This window comes from Callithrix jacchus, chromosome 5 (assembly GCF_049354715.1).
Source record: "Callithrix jacchus isolate 240 chromosome 5, calJac240_pri, whole genome shotgun sequence".
In the NCBI taxonomy this organism is placed as follows: domain Eukaryota; kingdom Metazoa; phylum Chordata; class Mammalia; order Primates; family Cebidae; genus Callithrix; species Callithrix jacchus.
This window is the reverse complement of record NC_133506.1, coordinates 10,433,084-10,454,374: the sequence shown is the minus strand read 5'-3', so window position 1 is coordinate 10,454,374 and position 21,291 is coordinate 10,433,084. Positions and strand designations below refer to the sequence as shown.

Sequence of the window (21,291 nt, the reverse complement as noted above, 5' to 3'; positions counted from 1 at the left end):
ATAGGTCAAAAGGAAGTATTTAGAATGAAACAGAGAGAAGAAAAAAGATTTATCAAAAAATGCCAAAGAGAAGATAAGAGGTATAAATGATACAATGAAATGATCTAATCTACATGTAATTTCGGTTTCAGATAAGTGGAAAGGGAAAAATGGAACAGAAGAAATATTTGAAGAAGAGACGAAGGCTGAAAATTCTCCAAAACTAAAGAAAAACATCAAACCACAGATCCAAGAAGCCCTAAAACCCCTGAAGCAGATAAATAAAAAGGAAATCCTTATCTAGATACACCACAGTGAAACTTCTGAAAATCAAATAATTATTTTAAAACAATTTTTTTTAGAGACAGAGTCTAGCTCTGCTGCCCAGACTGCAGTGCTAATCTTGGCTCACTGCAACCTCTGCCTCCCAGATTCAAGCAATTTGCCTCCCTTAGCCTCCCGAGTAGCTGGGATTACAAGTGCCCACCACCATGCCCAGCTAATTTTTATGTTTTTAATAGAAACAGGAGTTCACTGTGTTGGCCAGGTTGGTCTTGAACTCCTGACCTTGTGATCCACCTGCCTCAGCCTCCCAAAGTGCTGGGATTACAGGCATGAGCCACCATGCTCGACCCTCTACTGGTCTTGATTGGAGTTATTCATGCATCTGTAATCATCTTATGGTTCACCTGGGACTGAGATTGTCTCAAGCACATGTTTGGCAGTTGGTGTCACTTATTGATTGGGCCTCTCTCTTAATGTAACGAAGTGAGCCAATTTTTTATTTAAAAATAAAAAAATTAGCTGGGTGGTGGTGGTATGCACCTGCAATCCCAGCTACTCAGGAGGCTGAGACAAGAGAATTGCTTGAGCCTGGGAGGCAAAGGTTGCAGTAAGCCGAGATTGTGCCACTGCACTCCAGCTTGGATGACAGCATGAGAACCTGTCTAAAAAAAAGACCAGCAAAGGAACCAAACAGCTACCTAGTACTTATTGATATTCACAGAATTGTGAGCCTATTTTACATGGTTGTTACCTTAAAATATTAAATTTGGGAATGTTTTGCTATGCAGCAATAGGAAATGAATACAAAAATATTTTCAACAAAGAAAACAATTAGATCAACAGCTGATCATAATACTTAAGTATTATTAACTTTTTCTTAAACTTCAGAATTTAAGTTCTAGGCTATCAAGAAGAGTAAACAACAACCAAGTAATTTGCATCCTCTTCTAGAGAAAGGACTAGTGTGTGTTTGGCTACATGCAAGATAGTTGTTTCATGTTAAGCATAAGTATGACTTTGTTATTGTCTTTATTTGGAGATTAATAATGGTTTAAGGAGATGTGTATGAGTGCCAAGTTGACAAAGGGTAGACTTGCGATTGTTAATTTCGTTGGGCCACAGTGTCCAGATTATTTGGGTAAAGGTTATTCTGGATATATCTGTGAGGGGTGTTTTGGATGAGATTTACATTTAAATCAATGGACTCTGAATACAGCAGATTGCCCTCCATAATGTAGGTGGGCTTCATCCATACAACTGAAGATCTGAATAGCTCAAAAGGCTGACCTCCCCCATACAAGAGGGAATTCTCCAGCAGACTACCCTTGAACTTGAACTGCAGTTCCTTTCTGAGTCTCCAGGCTGCTACCCTACCCCACTGTGAGTCAATTCCTTAAAATAAATCTATATAATATATAATATTTAATGTAATTAGTATATATTTAATATAATTTCAGTACCCTCAGTAGATGCCTGAAACCACAGATGGTACTGAACCCCATACAAGCTATATTTCTTTCCTATATATACATACCTATGGTAAAATTTAATTTAGAAATTAGGCACGGTAAGAGATTAACAACAACAACCAACAATAAAATAGAACAACTGTAACAATATGCCACCACTACTCTTGCACTTTGGGCCATTATTAAGTAAAATAAAGGTTACTTGAACACAAGCATTGCAGTAGTGCTACAGTTGATCTGATAACCTAGATGGCTAAGTGACCAACGGAGGGATAGTGTCTAGAGCATGGATACATCACACAGAGGAATAAGTCATGTCCTGGGCTGGATGGAGAAGGACAGGTACAAGGTTTCATCATGCTACTTAGAATGGTACAAGAAACTTAAGGATTGTTTATTGCTAAATTTTCCATTTAATATTTTCAGACTGTAGTTAGCTGTGGGTAGTTGAAACTGCAGATAAGGAAAGAATGAAACTATAGATAAGAATATGTAAATTGGGAGGCCGAGGCGGGTGGATCACGAGGTCAAGAGATCGAGACCATCCTGGTCAACATGGTGAAACCCCATCTCTACTAAAAATACAAAAAATTAGCTGGGCATGGTGGCGCATGCCTGTAATCCCAGCTACTCAGGAGGCTGAGGCAGGAGAACTGCTTGAACCCAGGAGGCGGAGGTTGCAGTGAGCCGAGATTGCGCCATTGCACTCCAGCCTCGGTAACAAGAGCAAAACTCCGTCTCAAAAAAAAAAAAAATATCTAAATATATAATGTAAAATATATTTTAAAAATAATATAAAATATATATAAAATATAATATAGGCCAGGCTTGGTGGCTCACGCCTGTAATCCCAGCACTCTGGGAAGCTGAGGTGGGCAGATCATGAGGTCAGGAGATCAAGACCAGCGTGGTCAACATGATGAAACCCCGCCTCTACTAAAAATGCAAAAAAAAAAATCCAGGCGTGGTGGCATATGCCTGTAGTCCCAACTCTCTGGAGGCTGAGGCAGGGGAATAGTTTGAACCTGGGAGGCGGAGGTTGCAGTGAGCCAAGATCGCACCATTGCACTCCAGCCTGGGCAACAGAGTGAAACTCCGTCTCAAAAAAACAAATAAATAAAAATAAATTTTAAAAATACATAATATAAAATATATAAAATATTATATAAATATAAAAGTATATATATATAAAATAAGCCAGGTGCAGTGGTGCATACCTGTAGTCTCAGCAACTTGGAAGGCTGAGACAGGAGTATTGCTTACGCCCAAGTGTTTGAGACTGTAATGGGCTATGATCACACCACTATATTCCAGTGTGAATGACAAGGCAAGACCCTGTCTCTAAAAGGTAAAACAAAAATTTTTTAAAAGTAAAATAAGTAACTTAATCATATCCTAAGTGACAGAAACAGAAAAAGGTAAAATAAAATAAAACACACTTAAAACCTATTGATTCTGTTTCTCTGGAGAACCCTAACTAATAAAGACAATAACTAGAAGACAAAGAAATTAGTATTTTCAAAGGGCAAAAAAAAAATTTGCCACCAAAAAATATTACTATATCCAGTAAAATTATCTTTTAAGAACCTAAAGGGTTAAAATTTTTTTTTTTTTTTGAGATGAATCTTACTCTGTTGCCCAGGCTGGAGTGCAGTGGCAAGATCTCGTTTCATGCAACCTCCATCTCCTGGGTTCAAGCAATTCTCTTGCCTCAGCCTCCCAGGTAGCTGGCAATACAGGCGCTTACAACCATGCCTGGCTAACTTGCCTATATTTAGTAGAGATAGGGTTTCGCTATGCTGGCCAGGCTGGTCTTGAACCCCTGACCTCAGGTGACCCACCAGCCTCTGCCTCCCAAAGTGCTGGGATTACAGGCACAAACCACCACACCCAGCCCCTAAAAACCTTCAGACCAAGAAAACTCAAGGGAATTCATTACCAGCAAAAACTATACTAAGAACTTATTAAAGTATGTTCTTCAAACAGAAAGTAAATCTTAAAAAGGTTAAAAAAGCAGTGATGAAAAATGGAAGTGGTAATATGTAGATAGATCTAAATGAATAGTAACCATATAAAATATTAATGTCTTATGGATTTTAAAACACATGATTAGAACACATGTATTACATATATAAGTGGAACTGATAAAAGAAGTTAAAAGTGTTCCAAGATCTTTGTATTGTCTAAGAAGAATAAATGTACTAATGTACCAATTAATGTGATACATGTAAGCTATGTGTTATAATCGGTAGGTTAACTACTAAAAGAACAGGGTCTACAACTTGACAAGAGAGGAAAAAGCCAGAATAGTAAAAAAGTCTATCAATCCAAAATGCAAGAAAAAAGAGAAAAAGGAACATGCTGGTATATTATTACAATTATTGTACTTTATTATTAGTTATTATTGTTAATTTTTTACTGTGCCTAATTTATAAACTTTATCACAGCTATGTATGTATAGGGAAATATATATCTGTGGTTTCGGGCATCAACTGGGGGTCTTGAAACATAATCCCTCCACCAGATATGAAGATACTATTGCAATTATATGTCATATTAAGTATATATTAATTCTACTAGGTAGTAGCCATATTATATATTAATTATATTAAATACATATCATACAGATCTATTTTAAGGAACTGACTCATAATAGAAGAGACTGGCAGCTGGAGATTGAGGAAGGGGTTGCAATTCAAGTCCAAAGGCAGACTGCCAGAGAATTCCTTCTTGCTTGGGAGGTCGGCCTTTTGTCTTATTCAAATCTTTGAGGAAAATAGAAGGCAAAGGTATACTAACTATATCAAACAAACTAAATGCTCCAATTAAAATACAAAAATTATAAAACATAATTAAAGAACCTCAATTATGTACTATTTAAAAGAGACATTTTTAAGCTTAAGGATACAGAAAAGTTGAAAATAAAAGAATGGAATAAAATAAGCCACGAAAATACTAGTGTAACACTGATGTCAAAATCTGACAAAGCACACACACAAAAGAAAATAACTTTAACTGCAAAATCTTAAAATCCTAGCAAAGAGAAAGCAGAATATGTTACATTATACCACAACATGATGAAGGCTTACTTCAAAAATTTAAACATGGTACATCATTAAGAAACATTAATAAAAATCCTCACAAAAAATACTTCAAAATATAAAAAGCTATATGATAAGCCTGATTAATGCTGGTTTACAGAACTGATTTTCTAGAAATCAGATTTATAAAACTGTTTTCTTTAAAAAGGCAATCACTGGGGAAATAACCCATTAACTCAGTATTTACTATGTGTTAGGCCCTGTTCCTTCTACTAGAAATAGTGAACGAATTCTAACTGAATCCTTATCTTCATGAAGTTTACAGTCTAGTAGCAGAAAACTGACATTAAATACATCAACACACAGACAAATATGAGAAGTGATAGAAAGAGAATTATAAAAGCCTATAGAAGAAAAGCTAAAAGCCTATAGAAGAAAATTTGACCTAGCCAGGGAGCTCAGCCAAGGCGTCGCTGAGGCACTGACTCCTGAGCTGACAAGTGAAAGATGAACAGGAATCAGGAAGCATTAAGGAAGGCAGGGAACTCCATGCTAGTCAGTAACCTCAGAAAGGGTGGGAACAGGTTCTAAAAAAAGCCACTGTGGCTGAAACATAAAGAGCAAGGGGGAGCAGGTGCCAGGAAGCTGGAGATGTATACAGGGTAGGGCCACACAGGGTGATTTTCCTTGTCCCATAAGCATTAAGAAGCCTTTGAAGAACAGAAGCATGACAGTGAACTACCTGCCCTACATTTTGGAGTGAACATTTTATTTAGCTGGATGTAGAGAATATAGCACTGAATATGAGCAGCTCAATTAGAAGTTACTGGTGGAGATGCAAGAGTATTACAAGTAAGGAGATATTCAGGAGGTAAACTGCACAGGGCTTAATAATAGATTTGTTCTTGGGGTAACAGAGAGTACTGAGTGCTACTCCTCTTTGGTTTCTGATTTACCTAACAGATGCCATCCAGTGAGTCAGATAACAGAGGAAAACAGGCCGAGCGCAGTGACTCATGCCTGTAATTCCAGCACTTTGGGAGGCCGAGGCAGATCACCTGAGGTCAGGAGTTCGAGACCACCCTACCCAACATGGTGAAACCCCATCTCTACTAAAAATACAAAAATTAGCTGGGCGTGGTGGCGGGCACCTATAATCCCAGCTACTTTGGAGGCTGAGGCAGGAGAAATGCTTGAACCCAGGAGGCAGAGGTTGCAGTGAGCTGAGATCGTGCCACTGTACTCTAGCCTGGGTGACAGAGCAAGACTCTGTCTCAAAACAAAAACAAAAAACAAACAAACAAATCAGAAACAAAAGAACTTTTCACCAGAGAAAATTATGTATCTTGAAATAATGGACAACAACATACAGAAAAGCCAAACATTAAAATCAGTATCATTAAAGCAGGTCAAGAAAGGGATGCTGGCAATCACCTTTAAGATTCACTAATCATTTGGAACAAAAGCTGGCAATTAATCTCTGCTCCAACCACTCAACTCTGCTGTCGTATCATGAAGGCAGCCACAGACAATATATATTAGCAAATGAACATGGCATATTCTAATAAAATGCTGAAATCTGAATTTCATATAATTTCTTTCTTCTCTCTCTCTCTCTCTGAGGCAGGAGGATTCCTTAAGCCCAGGAGGTCAAGGCTGAAGTGAGCTGTGTGTACACCAGTGCACTCTGCCCTGGGTGACAAAGTGAGAACTGTCTCAAAAAAAAAAAAAAAAAAAAAAGGAAAACTCATTTTGAGCTTGTCTACCATACCAAAACAGGCAGTGAGCTGGATATGGGTGGGAGACAGATAATAGTTTGCCAACCCTATTGAAAAAGTAGATAATGGTATAAGAAAACAGTCAGGTATGGGGGTATGTGCCTGTAGTCCCAGTTACTTGGAAGGCTGAGGACAATCCAGTTAGAAGTTACTGGTGGAGATGCAAAAGTGTTACAAGTAAGGAGGTATGAAAACATATTAGTATATGCCAAAGCATAAGTGTTCAAGTCCAGCCTAGGCAATACAGTAAGACCTCATCTCTTTTTCTAAGAAAAAGAAAACAAAATATAATTATTGGAGGAAAAACACCAATCTGTTATTTGTATTTGAAAGACTGTGTACATAGGTTTAAAAAAAAAAAACTATTGGAAATAAATATAAAGTTCATAATTTAAAACTGCAGCAGGAGGCCAGGCACAGTGGCTCACGCCTGTGAGTAGCCAACACTTTGGGAGGCCGAGGCAGCTGGATCACAAGGTCAGGAGTTCAAGACCAGCCTGACCAAGATGGTGAAACCCTGTCTCTACTAAAAATGCAAAAAATTAACCAGACATGGTGGCACATGCCTGTAATCCCAGCTACTTAGGGGGCTGAGGTGGGGAATTGATTAAACTCAGGAGGCAAACATTGCTATGAGCTGAGATCAGGCCACTGCACTCCAGCCTGGGTGATGGAGTGAGACTCTTGTCTCAAAAAAAAGAAAAAAAAAAAACAACTGCAGCAGCGATTTAGAGTTCAGGAGAAGATGGAGTAGGCATATTCCATCCTGTTCCTCCCTGAGTTCAAATGATTTTCCTGTCTCAGCCTCCGGAGTAGCTGGGATTATAGGCGTCCACCACCACACCCAACTAATTTTTTTTTTTTTTTTTTTTTGAGATGGATTCTCGCTCTGTCGCCCAGGCTGGAGTGCAGTGGCATAATCTCCGCTCACTGCAATCTCCACCTCCCGGGTTCAAGCGATTCTCCTACCTCAGCCTCCCGAGTAGCAGGGACTACAGGTGCATGCCACCATGCCTGGCTAATTTTTGTATTTTCAGTAGAGATGGAGTTTCACCATATTGGCCAGGCTGGTCTCAAACTCCTGACCTCAGGTGATTTGCCCGCCTCAGCCTCCCAAAGTGCTGAGATTACAGGCATAAACCACCGCACCTGACCCCTCCCACTGATTATAACCAAACATTCTATGACTCAAGTGACAGAAATATTCTGAAAAGTAGAAAAAAGAAGATAGACTGACTAGGGACCAGGGGACATAAGGACTGACCCAAAAGGAAGCTCCTATTTTTTTGTTTGGTTTAAATTCTAAAAAGTCCTAGCCCAGGCTCTGGAGTCACAGCCTAAATGGACCAATGAGCACAGACAAGAAATTGCCAAGAAAAGCCTGCCCTCTCTAGGTCAAGAACTGGGAAAGGGGCAGCTCAGCAGAACAAAAACATTTTGACCATGCCTATCCTAGTCCAGGCAAACTAAAAAAAGGGGGGGGTACCCCTTCTTTTCCTTACCAGACACTGGCCCAGAAATTGTGACTAGCATTCTGCCTTCCAATACAACTCTGCCATAATGAGGTGGCACACCTGTGCCCTCTTCTCCATGTTACAGCTGCAGAGAATGTGGGTGAAGTCCTTTCTCTATTCTGGAATAACCAGATGGAGTCCTAACCCAGCAAAACTACAGAATTGGAAAGGATTATGGTGAGGAGAGAGCTAGAGAAATGAGTTCTCTAAATCTGTGTATGATATCCTAAACGTGCTTCTGAGTAACCCATGTGTAAAAATGACCAGAAACAACACAGCAAAAGGTGTAAGAACTAAATTTCAAAAGGTATAAGAACCTAATTTTAGGTGGAATAACACCTAAATTTCAGACTGGCCTCTCGGTAGCACAAACCAGAACAGCACAGCAAGACTGAAAACTGAACCACAGCCAATAAAAGCGGGCTAGGGTATGTGTTCTAAACCTAAACAGGTTGACCACCTGTTAAACATAAAAATTTAGACAGGAACCAGAATCTCACAGCATAATATTCCAAGTGTCAGGATGCAATCCAAAATTACTCATTATATCAGGAACATGAAAATCTCAACTTGAATGAAAAAAGGCAATCAACAGATGACAATACCAAGATGATACAGATGTGTACCATGGAACTGCTCAAATAAGACATTATAAACACTCGGCATATATAAGATATAAGGAGTACCAAATGAAATTTTTAAAAATAAAAAATAAAATTTCCGAAAAGAAAAAGACCCACTGGACGGGCTCAATAGCAGAACAGAAATGACAAAGGAAACAATCAGTCAGCTTTAAAACAAATGAATGGAAATCATCCAGTCTGTACAAGAGAGAAAGTAGATTGAAAAGAAATGAACACAGTTTCAACGTCCTGTGGGATAGTAACAAAAATCTAACATTCATGTTATCAATGTCCCAAGAGTAAGATTAGAATGGAGAAATTTTTTTTAAAAATTGAAGAAATAATGGCTAAAAACTATCGGCTGGGCGCCGTGGCTCATGCCTGTAATCGCAACACTTTAGGAGGCCAAGACAGGTGGATCACCTGAGGTCAGGAGTTCAAGACCAGCCCGGCCAACGTGGTGAAACCCCCTCTCTACTAGAAATACAAAAAATGAGCCAGGTATGGTGGCGAGCGCCTGTAATCCCAGCTACTAGGCAGGCTGAGGCAGGAGAATTGCTTGAACCTAGGAGGCAAAAGTTGTAATGAACCAAGATCGCACCACTGTACTCCAGCCTGGGTGATATGGCAAGGCTCTGTCTAAAACAAAACAAAACAAAACAAAAACAAAACAAAACAAAACAATTCTATCTATCTATCTATCTATCTATCTATCTATCTATCTATCTATCTATCTGTTTTAGAGACGGGTCTCATTATATTGTCCAGGCTGGTCTCAAACTCCTGGGCTCAGGCAATCCTCCTGCCTTGGGCCTCTCAAAGTGCTGGGATTATGGGCATGAGCTACCACACTTGGCCTCAAATTTAGATATAAACTTACAGATTCAAACTTCTAAAAACTAAAGAAAAGTACTGAAAGCAGCTAGAGGGAAACAACATTACTTACAGGAGAATAAAAATTTGAAAGACAACAGATTTTCATCAGGAACCATGGAAACCACAAGGATGGATACAATATTTTTCAAATGCTGAAAGAAAACAACTATGAAGTCAAAATTCTATAGACAGTGAATATATCCTTCAGAAATAAAAATGAAATAAAAATACTGGCAGATGAATGAAACTAAAATGTGTCATCAACAGATCAGCTTTGAAAAGAATGGCTAAAGAAACTCTGTCAGAAAGAAAGTAAATGATAACAAGAAAACCTCAAATAGAAGTAAAGAAAAAGCAATGCAAAGGGTATGTGTGTGTGTGTGTCTATGTATGTACACATCTATATATGTTATTCATATATGTATGTTTATCCATCTACATATACACATACATACACTAATTAAAAAATTCTTCTCTTCTTGAGTTTTAAAAATTACGGCTGGGCACGGTGGCTCACTCCTATAATCCCAGCATTTTGGGAGGCTGAGGCGGGCAGATTACCTGAGGTTGGTTCGAGACCAGCCTGACTAGCATGGTGAAAACATATGTCTACTAAAAATACAAAAATTAGCTGGGTGTGGTGGCACACACCTGTAATCCCAGAAGGCAGAAGAATCACTTGAACCCGGGAGGCAGAAGTTGTGGTGAGCTGAGATTGAGCCTTGCACTCCAGCCTGGGTAACAAGAGCAAAACTAAGTCTTAAAAAAATCCCAGATATAGGAAGACAAATATCGCATGATCTCGCTTACATGTGGAGTGTCAAAAGTTGAATTTATAGAAATAGAGAGTAAAATGGTGGTTAACAGAGGTTAGTGGGTAGGGGAATTGGGGAAATACTGGACAAAGAATACAAAATTCAGTTAGGAGAAATAAGTTCAAGAGATCAACTGTACATCATGGTAACTACAGTTAATAACAATATATTATATGTCATTTTTATTGAACAAAGTAGCATTACAAAAAAGGTGATTTCAAAGACACATAGCTCTTTCATTGCAGCCTTAAGGGGTGATGTCTGATCACTGAAAACAGGCTGCTGTGTTCCAATTTTCTCTGATATTTGGCATTATCCTGAATACATAGGCTCTGATTTGGAATCAGTCTGTAAAGATTTAATAGATTTGAGATTTGCACGTTTAAAATATATGTCTTGTGACTACAATGAAATGAAGCGTACTTATTTATTTTGGAGATGGAGTCTCCCTCAGCTGCCCAGGCTGGAGTGCAGTGGCGCGACCTTGGCTCACTGCAACCGCTGTCTACCAGGTTCAAGTGATTCACCCATCTCAGTTTCCTGAGTAGCTGGGATTACAGGCACTACCATCATGCCTGGCTAATTTTTGTATTTTAGTAGAGTCAGGGTTTCACCATGTTGGCCAGGCTGGTCTTCAACTCCTGACCTCAGGTGATCCTCCTGCCTCAGCCTCCCAAAGTGCTAGGATTACAGGCGTGCGCAACGGTGCCCAGATTTTTTTGTTTTTTTTTTATTTTTATTTATTTATTTTTGAGACAGGGTCTCATTCTGTCATCCATGCTGGAGTGCAGTGGAGCAATCTTGGCTCACTGCAACCTCCGCCTCCTGGACTCAAACGATCCTCCCAACGATCCTCCCACCTCAGCCTCTCCAGTAACTGGGACTACAGGCATGCACTATACCTGGCTAATTTTTTCTTTTCTTTTTTTGAGAAGGAGTTTCACTCTTGTAGTCCAGGCTGGAGTGTAATGGCACTATCTTGGCTCAATGTAACCTCCAACTCCCAGGTTCAAGCCATTTGCCTTCTCAGCCTCCCAAGTATCTGGAACTATAGGTGACTGCCACTATGCCCAGCTCATTTTTTGTATTTTTAGTAGAGATGAAGTTTCACCCTGTTGGGCCAGGCTGGTCCTGAATGCCTAACTTCAGATGATCTGTCCATCTTGGCCTACCAAAGTGCTAGGATTACAGGTGTGAGCCATCACGTCCACCTAAAAACCATTTTAACATGTATATGTCTATATATACACAAATATTTGAGGCACATCTCAGCATATTTTTTATTTTTTTATTATTATGGGTACATAATGGGTATATACATTTATAAGCTATATGTGATGTTTTGATACAAGCTTATAATGTATAATAACAACATCAGTGTAATTAGGGTATCCATCACTTCAAGCATTTATCATTTGTTAGGGGCATTCCAATTCCACTCTTTTACTTATTTGAAGACATACAATAAGTTATTGCTGACTATATAATTTGATAGCACTATTGCGCTATCAATACTAGATCATATTCATTCTATCTAACTACATTTTGTACCCATTAAACATCCCATTTCCCCTGCTCCACTTCCCAAACTCTGGTAACCATCATTTTACTTTCTATCTCCATGAGTCCAGTTGTTTTAACTTTTAGCTCCCACATGTAAGAAATAAAGAATATAGTTTATTTGAAAATTGCTGAGAGTAGATTATGTGTTCTCACCACGAACATGTAATATGTAAAGTAATGCATATGTTAATTAGTTTGATTTAGCCATTCCACAATATACACATATATAAAAACATCACATTATGTATTATATACATATATAACTTTTACTTGTCAATTAAAATAAATTTTAAAATAATTTTAAAAGAAAGTATATTTAACTCTGTAAATGCAATAGAAATAAAGCAATGAAATCCCGTTAAAAATGAACAAAAGAGGAGAGGCAGGTGGGTGTTCAAAAAAATTTTAAACATTAAAAATAAAATAAAAATAAAAATAAATTTAAAAAAAAAAATGAACAAAAGACGGCCGGGTGCCATGGCTCATGCCTGTAATTCCAGCACTTTGGGAGGCCAAGATGGGTGGATCACAAGGTCAGGAGTTCGAGACCAGCCTGACTAATATGGTGAAACCCTATTTCTACTAAAAATACAAAAATTAGCCAGGCATGGTGGTGTGTGCCTGTAATCCCAGCTACTTGGGAGGCTGAGGCAGGAGAATTGCTTGAACTCCGGGAAGCAGAGGTTACAGTGAGCTGAGATTGTGCCACTGCACCCTAGCTTGGGCAACAGAGCAAGAATCCATCTCAAACAAACAAACATGAACAAAAGACACAAAGAAACATTTCACGGAAGAGCTTATATATATGGCAAATAAGCAGATGAAAAAGTGTTTTAACTCCAGCCTGGCCAACACGACCAAACGCTGTCTCTACCAAAAATTCAAAAAAAAAAAAAAATTAATTGGATGTGGTAACACATGCCTGCAGTGAGCTAAGATCGCACCACCTGCACTCCAGCCCGGGCGACACAGCGAGACTGTCTCAAAGGAAAAAAAAAGAAAAAGATTTAACATCTTTAGACATCAGGAAAGCAAATTAAAGCCATGATGAGATACTACTATACAAATATCAGAATGACTAAAATTGTAAAATGGTGACAATGCAAAATTGTCATGAGGATCCAGAGAAACTGCATCTCTCATACATTGTTAGTGGTAATGGCAAATACTACAGCCACTTTGGAAAACAGTTTTGGCATTTTCTTTTTAAAAATTAAATTACACTTATCAATGACAAAAACAAACGGCACTTCTGGGCATTTATCTCAGAGAAATAAAAATGTATGTCCATACAATAAATGTGTACATGTTCATAGCAGTCTTTTTGTAATAGCTCCAAACTAGAAAAAACACAAATATCCTTCCCAATTGGATGGATAAACTGGTACATTTACACAATAAAATATTACTGAGTCATAAAAAAGAACAAACTACACAATTTACAAACAAAAACTTGGATGGTTCTGATATATACAAAAACTCGGATGGTTCTCAAAGGCATTATGCTGAGTAACAAAGCTAATCTCAAAAGGGCATATACTGAATGATTCCATTTCTATAACACTCTTTTTTTGTTGTTTTTTTTTGAGATGGAGTCTTGCTCTGTCACCCAGGCTGAAGTACAGTGGCATGATCTTAGCTCACTGCAACCTCTGCCTCTCGGGTTAAAGTGATTCTCCTGCCTTAGCCTCCCAAACAGCTGGGACTACAGGCACCCACCACCACGTCTGGCTAATTTTTCTCTTTAGTAGATGTGGGGTTTCACTATGTTGGCCAGGCTGGTCTCAAAGTCCTGACCTCAAATGATCCACCCACCTCTGCCTCCCAAAGTGCTGGGATTACATGCGTGAGGCATTGCATCCAGACTCTAAAACATTCTTGAAATGACAAAATTACAGTGATGGAGAATAGGTCCCAGCAGTTTGGGAGGCCAAGGCGGGTGGATCACAAGGTCAGGAGTTCAAGACCAACTGGCCAACATGGTGAAACCCCATCTCTACTAAAAATACAAAAATTAGCTAGGCATGATGGCAGGCACCCGTAATTCCAGCTACTCGGGAGGCTGAGGCAGGAGAACCACTTGAAACTGGGAGGTGGAGGATTGCGCCACTGTACTCCAGGCTGGGTGAAAGAGTGAAACTCCGTCTCAAAAGAAAAAAAAAAAGCTCACATATACAAATAGGTGAGTGTAGTCTAGGCATTATTTAAAATAAATAATGAACAAGTATTTGTACTGTAAGATTAATACAATAATATTCATTAAAACTTTGTGGCATTGGTACAGATAGACTTACAAACAAGAAGTCTGTATACATAGTACTGAGAATATGATAAAAATACTTGGTAGCCTTGTAAACCCCAGTACTTTGGGAAGATGAGGTGGGCAGATCGTTTGAGCCCAGGAGTTTGAGACCGGCCTGAGAAACATGGTAAAAGCTCGTCTCTACAAAAAAATGCAAAAATTAGCTTGGTGTGGTGGTGAGTCTGTAGTCCCAGCTATGTGACAGACTGAGGTGAGAGAATGACCTCAGCCTGGGGAGGCAGAGGCGGCAGTGAGCTGTGATTATGCCACCGCACTCCAGCCTGGACAAAATCATTTAGGAGTCAGTAGAAAATTTTAATAGATTATTTAGTAAACAGTACTAGAAATGGCTGAACTATTCAGCAAAAAGTAAACTAGCTCTTTATTTCACGCAATATTCCAAAAGCGAATTCCAAATGGTTTAAAGTATATAAATAACAATAAATAATACAATATCATGTAAATAAGTACAAATAAACTATAAAACAGTTTGAAGAAAACATCTGAAAATATTTTTCTGTTGTCAGGGTGAGGTAGCCTTCCTAAATATTGAAAAGAAATATTGATAGTTTCTAATACATAAGATATTTAAACTCCTGTGTGTCAACAAAACATCATAAACTGAAAATAAATCAAACTAAGAAAGAAAATGTTTAAATGAAAAAAACTACAAAAGGCTGGCCGTGGTGGCTGTGTCCATAATCTCGGCACTTTGGGAGGCCAAGACAGGCAATCACTTGAGGTCAGGTTTCCAGACCACCCTAGCTAACATGGTGAAACCCCATCTCTACTAAAATTATAAAAATTAGCTGGGCCTGGTGGTGTCCGCCTGTAATCCCAGCTACTCAGGAGGCTGAGACACAAGAATCACTTGAACCCAGGAGGCAGAGGTTGCAGTGAGCAGAGATGATGCCACTGCATTCCAGCTTGGATGACAGAGTGATGTTCTGTCTCAAAAAAAAACTAGAAAAAAACATTTGCAAAATGTTACAGACAAAAGGTTAAATAACCTTATTAAATGAGGTATTTACAAATTAGTAAGTACAAACACAGCCACAGAAGGATGGATAAAAGCTATGAATAGGCAATTCATAAAAAGTAAAATAATAATAAACAAATGAAAATATTCATCTTTACTAACAATCAAGAAAAGCAAATTAAAGCAACTTCGTACTTTTCTTACCTCTCAAATAGGCATATGTTTATAAAAGTGATAAAATTTAAATGTTCATAAGCTATGGGGAAAGAAACCTCAAAGTGTACTGCTATAATTGTAATCTCGCTGACATTTATCTAATCTGCTCATTTGGGACTTAGTCTATGATGCCATGTGCCATATGCTAAATTTGCTTTTTACATACATGATCTATTTCCCCAATAAAACCAGAAATCTCAGGGTAGTTTTCTTACGTTTTTGTTTTTCCAACATTAAAATAAAAACCAACATGTAGGAGGCATCCAATATTGTTGTTAATGATGTTGGTGAAAATTATAAAACCTCTGAACCAGAGAAGAGTGAATAGAAGTACACCCCCAACCTACAACTCCCTAATCTACAGAAACTGCCATCCTGATTCCTGGATTATCCTCACCATCTGGTTCCACCATTCCTACCTCAGGCTGCCAACTACTGCTTAGGAGTGTCACACTCCTCAGTGCTGTGCAGAAAACATCCTTCCTTTGTCAGTTTCCTGTATCAGTTTCTAGCACAGTAGCTGAAGCTCCCTTTGAGCAGATGGCTTTAGTGACAAAAGGACATGACCTCTCTCTCCTCTATAATAAATTCTCTATTCTCCCTTTTTAGACTAGGGGAAGAGATTCCCTCATCATTTTTAAGGCTACTGCCCATGTTCTTGATGCCATTTGAGATCTTTCCCCTAAAATTATGCATTTCCTTCTGGTACTTTCAATTTTTCCCTCTCTAGCCCTCATATCCCTTTGTTTACAAATAGACACCAATGTCCTAAACAGATTTCTTAAAATATAAAGAAAAATAGCCTTCCTATTTAGCCCTACAAGCTTCTCTTTTCCCTTTCCTCATTACCACTAAACTTGTGTAAGATGTACTTAGCTTTCACTTCCTCACTTTCTACCTCTCCTTAATGACCTCATTATGTTCTTAATTCCTTCCTTCTCCCTTAACAACCTCATTATGTTCTTAATTCCTTCATTAGTAAATCTACAAATAACCTCCTGATTAAATCTAATTCTTGCCCTCGGTTTTCATTTTCCTTGACTTGCATTTGACATGTTATGGTTAACTTATTTCTCAAAAGCTTCTCTGTTTCCTGGTTCTCTTGATACAATGAGTACTCAATTTTAGCTCCAAAAAAGCTTTTCTTCTTCTACCATTCACACATCAAAATTTTTATTTGGGTCCTATTAAAAATCTGCATTGAATTAAATGTTAGGGGATGTGAGGAGAAAAGGCCAAAGTTTTTATTCTCAAGTTGATGTGTTCATTTTCCAGGTCGGTCGGTCGGTCAGTCAGTCAGATGATTACATGCTGGCCTTTAAAAAGCAACCTCACCTGAGGTCAGCTGCACATGGTGGCGCATGCCTGTAGTCCCAGCAACTTAGGAGGCCTGAGGCAGGAGGTTCATTTGAGCCCAGGAGTTTGAAGCTGCCGTGAGCTATGATTATGTCATGGTCCTGGCATACATGATCCTGCCTAGGTAACAGAGGGAGACCCTATCTCTTAAAAATAAAAAATAAAAAACCAAGACTAGTCCCTGCCTTCACTGAGTTAATAGCAAAGGTAATAGGTAAGCCATGCTACCTTTGTTCCAGGTGCCATGACAAAGCAGTCAAATCCATTTGTTTCAGGGGCTAGGGAAGAAGTATCTACAGTACTGGCTTCCTGATCCTTTCTCCCACACAAAGGCTCATCCATACTCAGGATGGGTTTTGATTATCACCTCCATTATCTCACTTCTGAACATACATCACCATTCGCCAAGTGTTGGCTGAGGTGTCTATCACCTTACACTGTAAACCAAATTAATCACCTCCCTTTTAAACCCTATTTATTCTCTAGATATCCTTATTTCTCTTGAGGATTCCAGCACTGTCTTAGACACTGCAGTGCCAATTTACATACTATTTTTTTCGAAATGTCTCTTTTCCCAGGTTCTCTCTGGTCTTTCTACTTGCATAAACACCAACCCATTTCATGCCTCTATCACCTCACATCCAGTGTTAAATCCTAACTAGGCTAAATCATCTGAATCACAGGGAGAAAGAGGGAGCTTTTAAAAATCAGTCCTGGGTCTCCAGTCTGAAGATTTGGGTTTGGGATATCTTGAGTGGGAGCCCCACAATCCTGGTTTTCCATAACACTGATCTGGTCCAGGCCTACTACTGACTCCCAGTGAAGCTAACATCCCTCAAACACCACCCCACCAAGAGTCTTCCTAAACTGTTATGTTCATCCTGCTCAGTTTTCAATGGTTTCCCATTGAATAAACCATAGATTTGAAAATATCTGAGTTGCTATATAAGAAATGCTTCGGCTGGAGCAGCTGCCGCCGAGTTCGGATCCCACTGCTGAGTGCCCCCGAAGCCCGCCCGACGTGCATTCCTGGTTCCTTTTGGTTCCAAGTCCAAAATGGCAACTCTCAAGGATCAGCTGATTCATAATCTTCTAAAGGAAGAACAGACCCCCCAGAATAAGATTACAGTTGTTGGGGTTGGTGCTGTTGGTATGGCCTGTGCCATCAGTATCTTAATGAAGGACTTGGCGGATGAACTTGCTCTTGTTGATGTCATTGAAGACAAATTGAAGGGAGAGATGATGGATCTTCAACATGGCAGCCTTTTCCTTAGAACACCAAAGATTGTCTCTGGCAAAGATTATAATGTAACTGCAAACTCCAAGCTGGTCATTGTTACGGCTGGGGCACGTCAGCAAGAGGGAGAAAGCCGTCTTAATTTGGTCCAGCGTAACGTGAACATCTTTAAATTCATCATTCCTAATGTTGTAAAATACAGCCCGAACTGCAAGTTGCTTATTGTTTCAAATCCAGTGGATATCTTGACCTATGTGGCTTGGAAGATAAGTGGCTTTCCCAAAAACCGTGTTATTGGAAGTGGTTGCAATCTGGATTCAGCCAGATTCCGTTACCTGATGGGGGAAAGGCTGGGAGTTCACCCATTAAGCTGTCATGGGTGGGTCCTTGGGGAACATGGAGATTCCAGTGTGCCTGTATGGAGTGGAGTGAATGTTGCTGGTGTCTCCCTGAAGACTCTGCACCCAGAGTTAGGGACTGATTCAGATAAGGAACAGTGGAAAGAGGTTCACAAGCGGGTGGTTGCTAGTGCTTACGAGGGGATCAAACTCAAAGGCCTACACATCCTGGGCCATTGGACTCTCTGTGGCAGATTTGGCAGAGACTATAATGAAGAATCTTAGGCGGGTGCACCCAATTTCCACCATGATTAAGGGTCTCTATGGAATAAAGGATGATGTCTTCCTTAGTGTCCCTTGCATTTTGGGACAGAATGGAATCTCAGACGTTGTGAAGGTGACTCTGACTCCTGAGGAAGAGGCCCGTTTGAAGAAGAGTGCGGATACACTTTGGGGGATCCAAAAAGAGCTGCAATTTTAAAGTCTTCTGATGTCATGCCATTTTACTGTCTAGGCTACAACAGGATTTTAGTTGGAGATTGCGCATGTTGTCCTTTTTTATCTGATCTGTGATTAAAGCAGTAATATTTTAAGATGGACTGGGAAAAACATCAATTCCAGAAGTTAAAAATAGGAATGCTTTGTAAAGTCCTACAGCTATATTCTGATGCTGGATGGTGGTAACCTTGGGTAGTCCTAAACTAGTCAGTGTGAAATAGTTCTGCCACCTCTGAGGCACCACTGCCAGTGCTGCACATGTTGTAGTTGCCCCTTGAGCCAGAGATGTTCATTTGTTATATAACTTCCTGGCTCCTTCACTGAACATGCCTAGTTCAACATTTTTTCCCAGTAGGTCTCATCCTGGCATTCAATGTATAGATCCAATATCGCATGTCTTGTTCCAAAGGATCTTATTTTGTGAACTATATTTCAGTAGTATACATTACCATACAATGTAATATAAACAATGCAACCAACTATTCAAATGTTAAACCAACTAAAACCCCCAATAAACCTTGAACAGTGAAAAAAAAAAAAAAAAAAAAAAGCTTCACAGTTTGGCCTCTGTTATGGGTTGAACTATGTCTCCCCAAAAAAGATATGTTGAGGTCCTAATCCCCAGTACCATAGGATGTGACCTTATTTGGAAATAGGGTTGTTGAAGATTAGTAATTAGTTAAATAAAGATGAGGTCATTCCAGAGTATTGTGGACCCCTAATCCAATATGACTGGTGTCCTTATAAGATGACAATCATGTGAAAACAGACCCAGGGGAAATGCCATTTGAAGACACAGGATTTGAGTGATCACTTACAATCAAATAACACATGGGGCTCTTGGAAGCTAGAAGAGATCCATGGAACAGATTCTCCCACAGAAGGAACCTTCACTGCCAACACCTTGACCTTGGGCCTCCAGAACTGTGAGACAATACATTTCTGCTGCCTTTAGCCACCAGTATATGGTACTTTGTTAGGTCAGCACTAGGAAATTAATATGGGTTCCCAAACTATACTTGCAACCTCATCTTTCACTGTTGAACTCACTCTCTGTTAAAGTCAAACTAGTGTAAAATTCTTACACTGTTGAGCTTTTCTTTCGTAAGCACTCTACTTCTGAAATCCTTTCTTCACCTACCACAAAATCATACATATGTTAGTAGCCAGCTCAGCTCGTATTGTACTTTGTCTCAATGCTTCCCATCCATCCTGCTCTTCTCAATAATGGAACTACATGCACAAAAATTACCAAATGCTACAATGTACAAGCCTTCCTAAATGTCTGTATTCATTTGGTAGGGCTGCCATAAAAGTGTCACAGACTGGCTGGGCGAGGTGGCTCACACCTGCAATCCCAGCACTTTGGGAGGCCAAGGTGAGTGGATCACCTGAGGTCAGGAGTTCAAGACCAGCCTGGCCAACATGGCAAAACCCCGTCTCTACTAAAAATACAAAAATTCGTCGTGCACGGTGGCATGTACCTGTAATCCTAGCTACTAGGAAGGTTGAGGCAGGAGGATCGATTGAATCTGGGAGGCGGAGGATGCAGTGAGCCAAGATCGTCGTCCCACTGCACTCAAGCCTGGGCAACAGAACAAGACTTCGTCTCAAAAAAAAAAAAAAAAAAAATCACAGACTGGGTGGGTTCAACAACAGAAATTTATTTTCTCACAGTTCTACAGGCTAGAATTCCAAGATCAAAGTGTTGGCAAGTTTGGCTTCCTATGAGAGCTCTCTCCTTGGCTTGCAGATGGCCTCCATCTTACAGTGTCCTCATGTGGTCATTCCTCTGTGTATTTGTTTCTGATGTCTGTGTGTACAAATTTCCTTTTATTATAAAAACACCAATCACATCAAATCAGGGCCCACCCTAGAGACATCATTTTAACTTAATCAACTGCTTAAAGGGATTTTTTTTCCTTTTTCTTTCTTTAAGGCAGGGTCTTGTTCTGTTACCCAGGCTGGAGTGCAGTGGTGCAAACATGGCTTACTGTAGCCTCGAGCTCCTGGGCTCAAGCAATCCTCCGACTTCAGGCTCTGGAATAGCTGGGACCACAAGCATATACTTCCATGCCTGCCTAATTTTTAAATTTTTTGTAGAGATGGGATCTCCCCAGGTTTCCCAGGCTGGTCTCAAACTCCTGAGCTCAAGCAATCTTCCTGTCTTGGTCTCCCAAAGTCCTAGGATTACAGATATGAGCTACCATGCCCGGTCTTTAAAGATCATCTCTAAAAACACTTTACGGTCATCTTCTTAAATATCCATACACAAAATCCTACCACACTCTCATTAATGACTACACAGTGTTCACAAGAAAAGATGGGATACACATCAAGTAAATAGAAAAGAATGTGTGAACACACAGCAGAAGCTAAATAAAACTGAAGAAATAAGAATAAAAGAGTATATAGGGCCAAT

At 39.5% G+C, this 21,291-nt stretch overlaps 2 protein-coding genes and 1 long non-coding RNA gene across 32 annotated transcripts in view; 2 read left to right on the top strand and 1 right to left on the bottom strand.

Moving 5' to 3' along the window:
• LOC118153969 (uncharacterized) overlaps positions 1 to 267 on the top strand; it is a 61,717-nt gene extending 61,450 nt beyond the window's left edge. The window contains exon 3 of the long non-coding RNA XR_004743839.2: positions 132 to 267. This is a non-coding gene — a long non-coding RNA (uncharacterized LOC118153969). The remainder of the gene's footprint in view (positions 1 to 131) is intronic.
• The window catches only part of PTPRA (protein tyrosine phosphatase receptor type A), a 180,770-nt gene that overhangs the window by 100,918 nt on the left and 58,561 nt on the right, over positions 1 to 21,291 (bottom strand). For 2 of the 30 annotated variants that reach the window (XM_078371224.1, XM_078371230.1), the window contains exon 3: positions 10,217 to 10,299. The exons of the other annotated variants lie outside the window; for them this stretch is intronic. The gene's annotated coding sequence lies outside the window, so the exon portion shown is untranslated. The remainder of the gene's footprint in view (positions 1 to 10,216; positions 10,300 to 21,291) is intronic. 30 annotated transcript variants of the gene reach the window in all.
• Positions 17,801 to 18,964, top strand: LOC100896273 (L-lactate dehydrogenase A chain-like). The gene is given in 2 exon segments (XM_078371250.1): positions 17,801 to 18,590; positions 18,592 to 18,964. Coding segments are annotated over 2 exon segments (999 nt in total). The 5' UTR covers positions 17,801 to 17,852; the 3' UTR covers positions 18,853 to 18,964.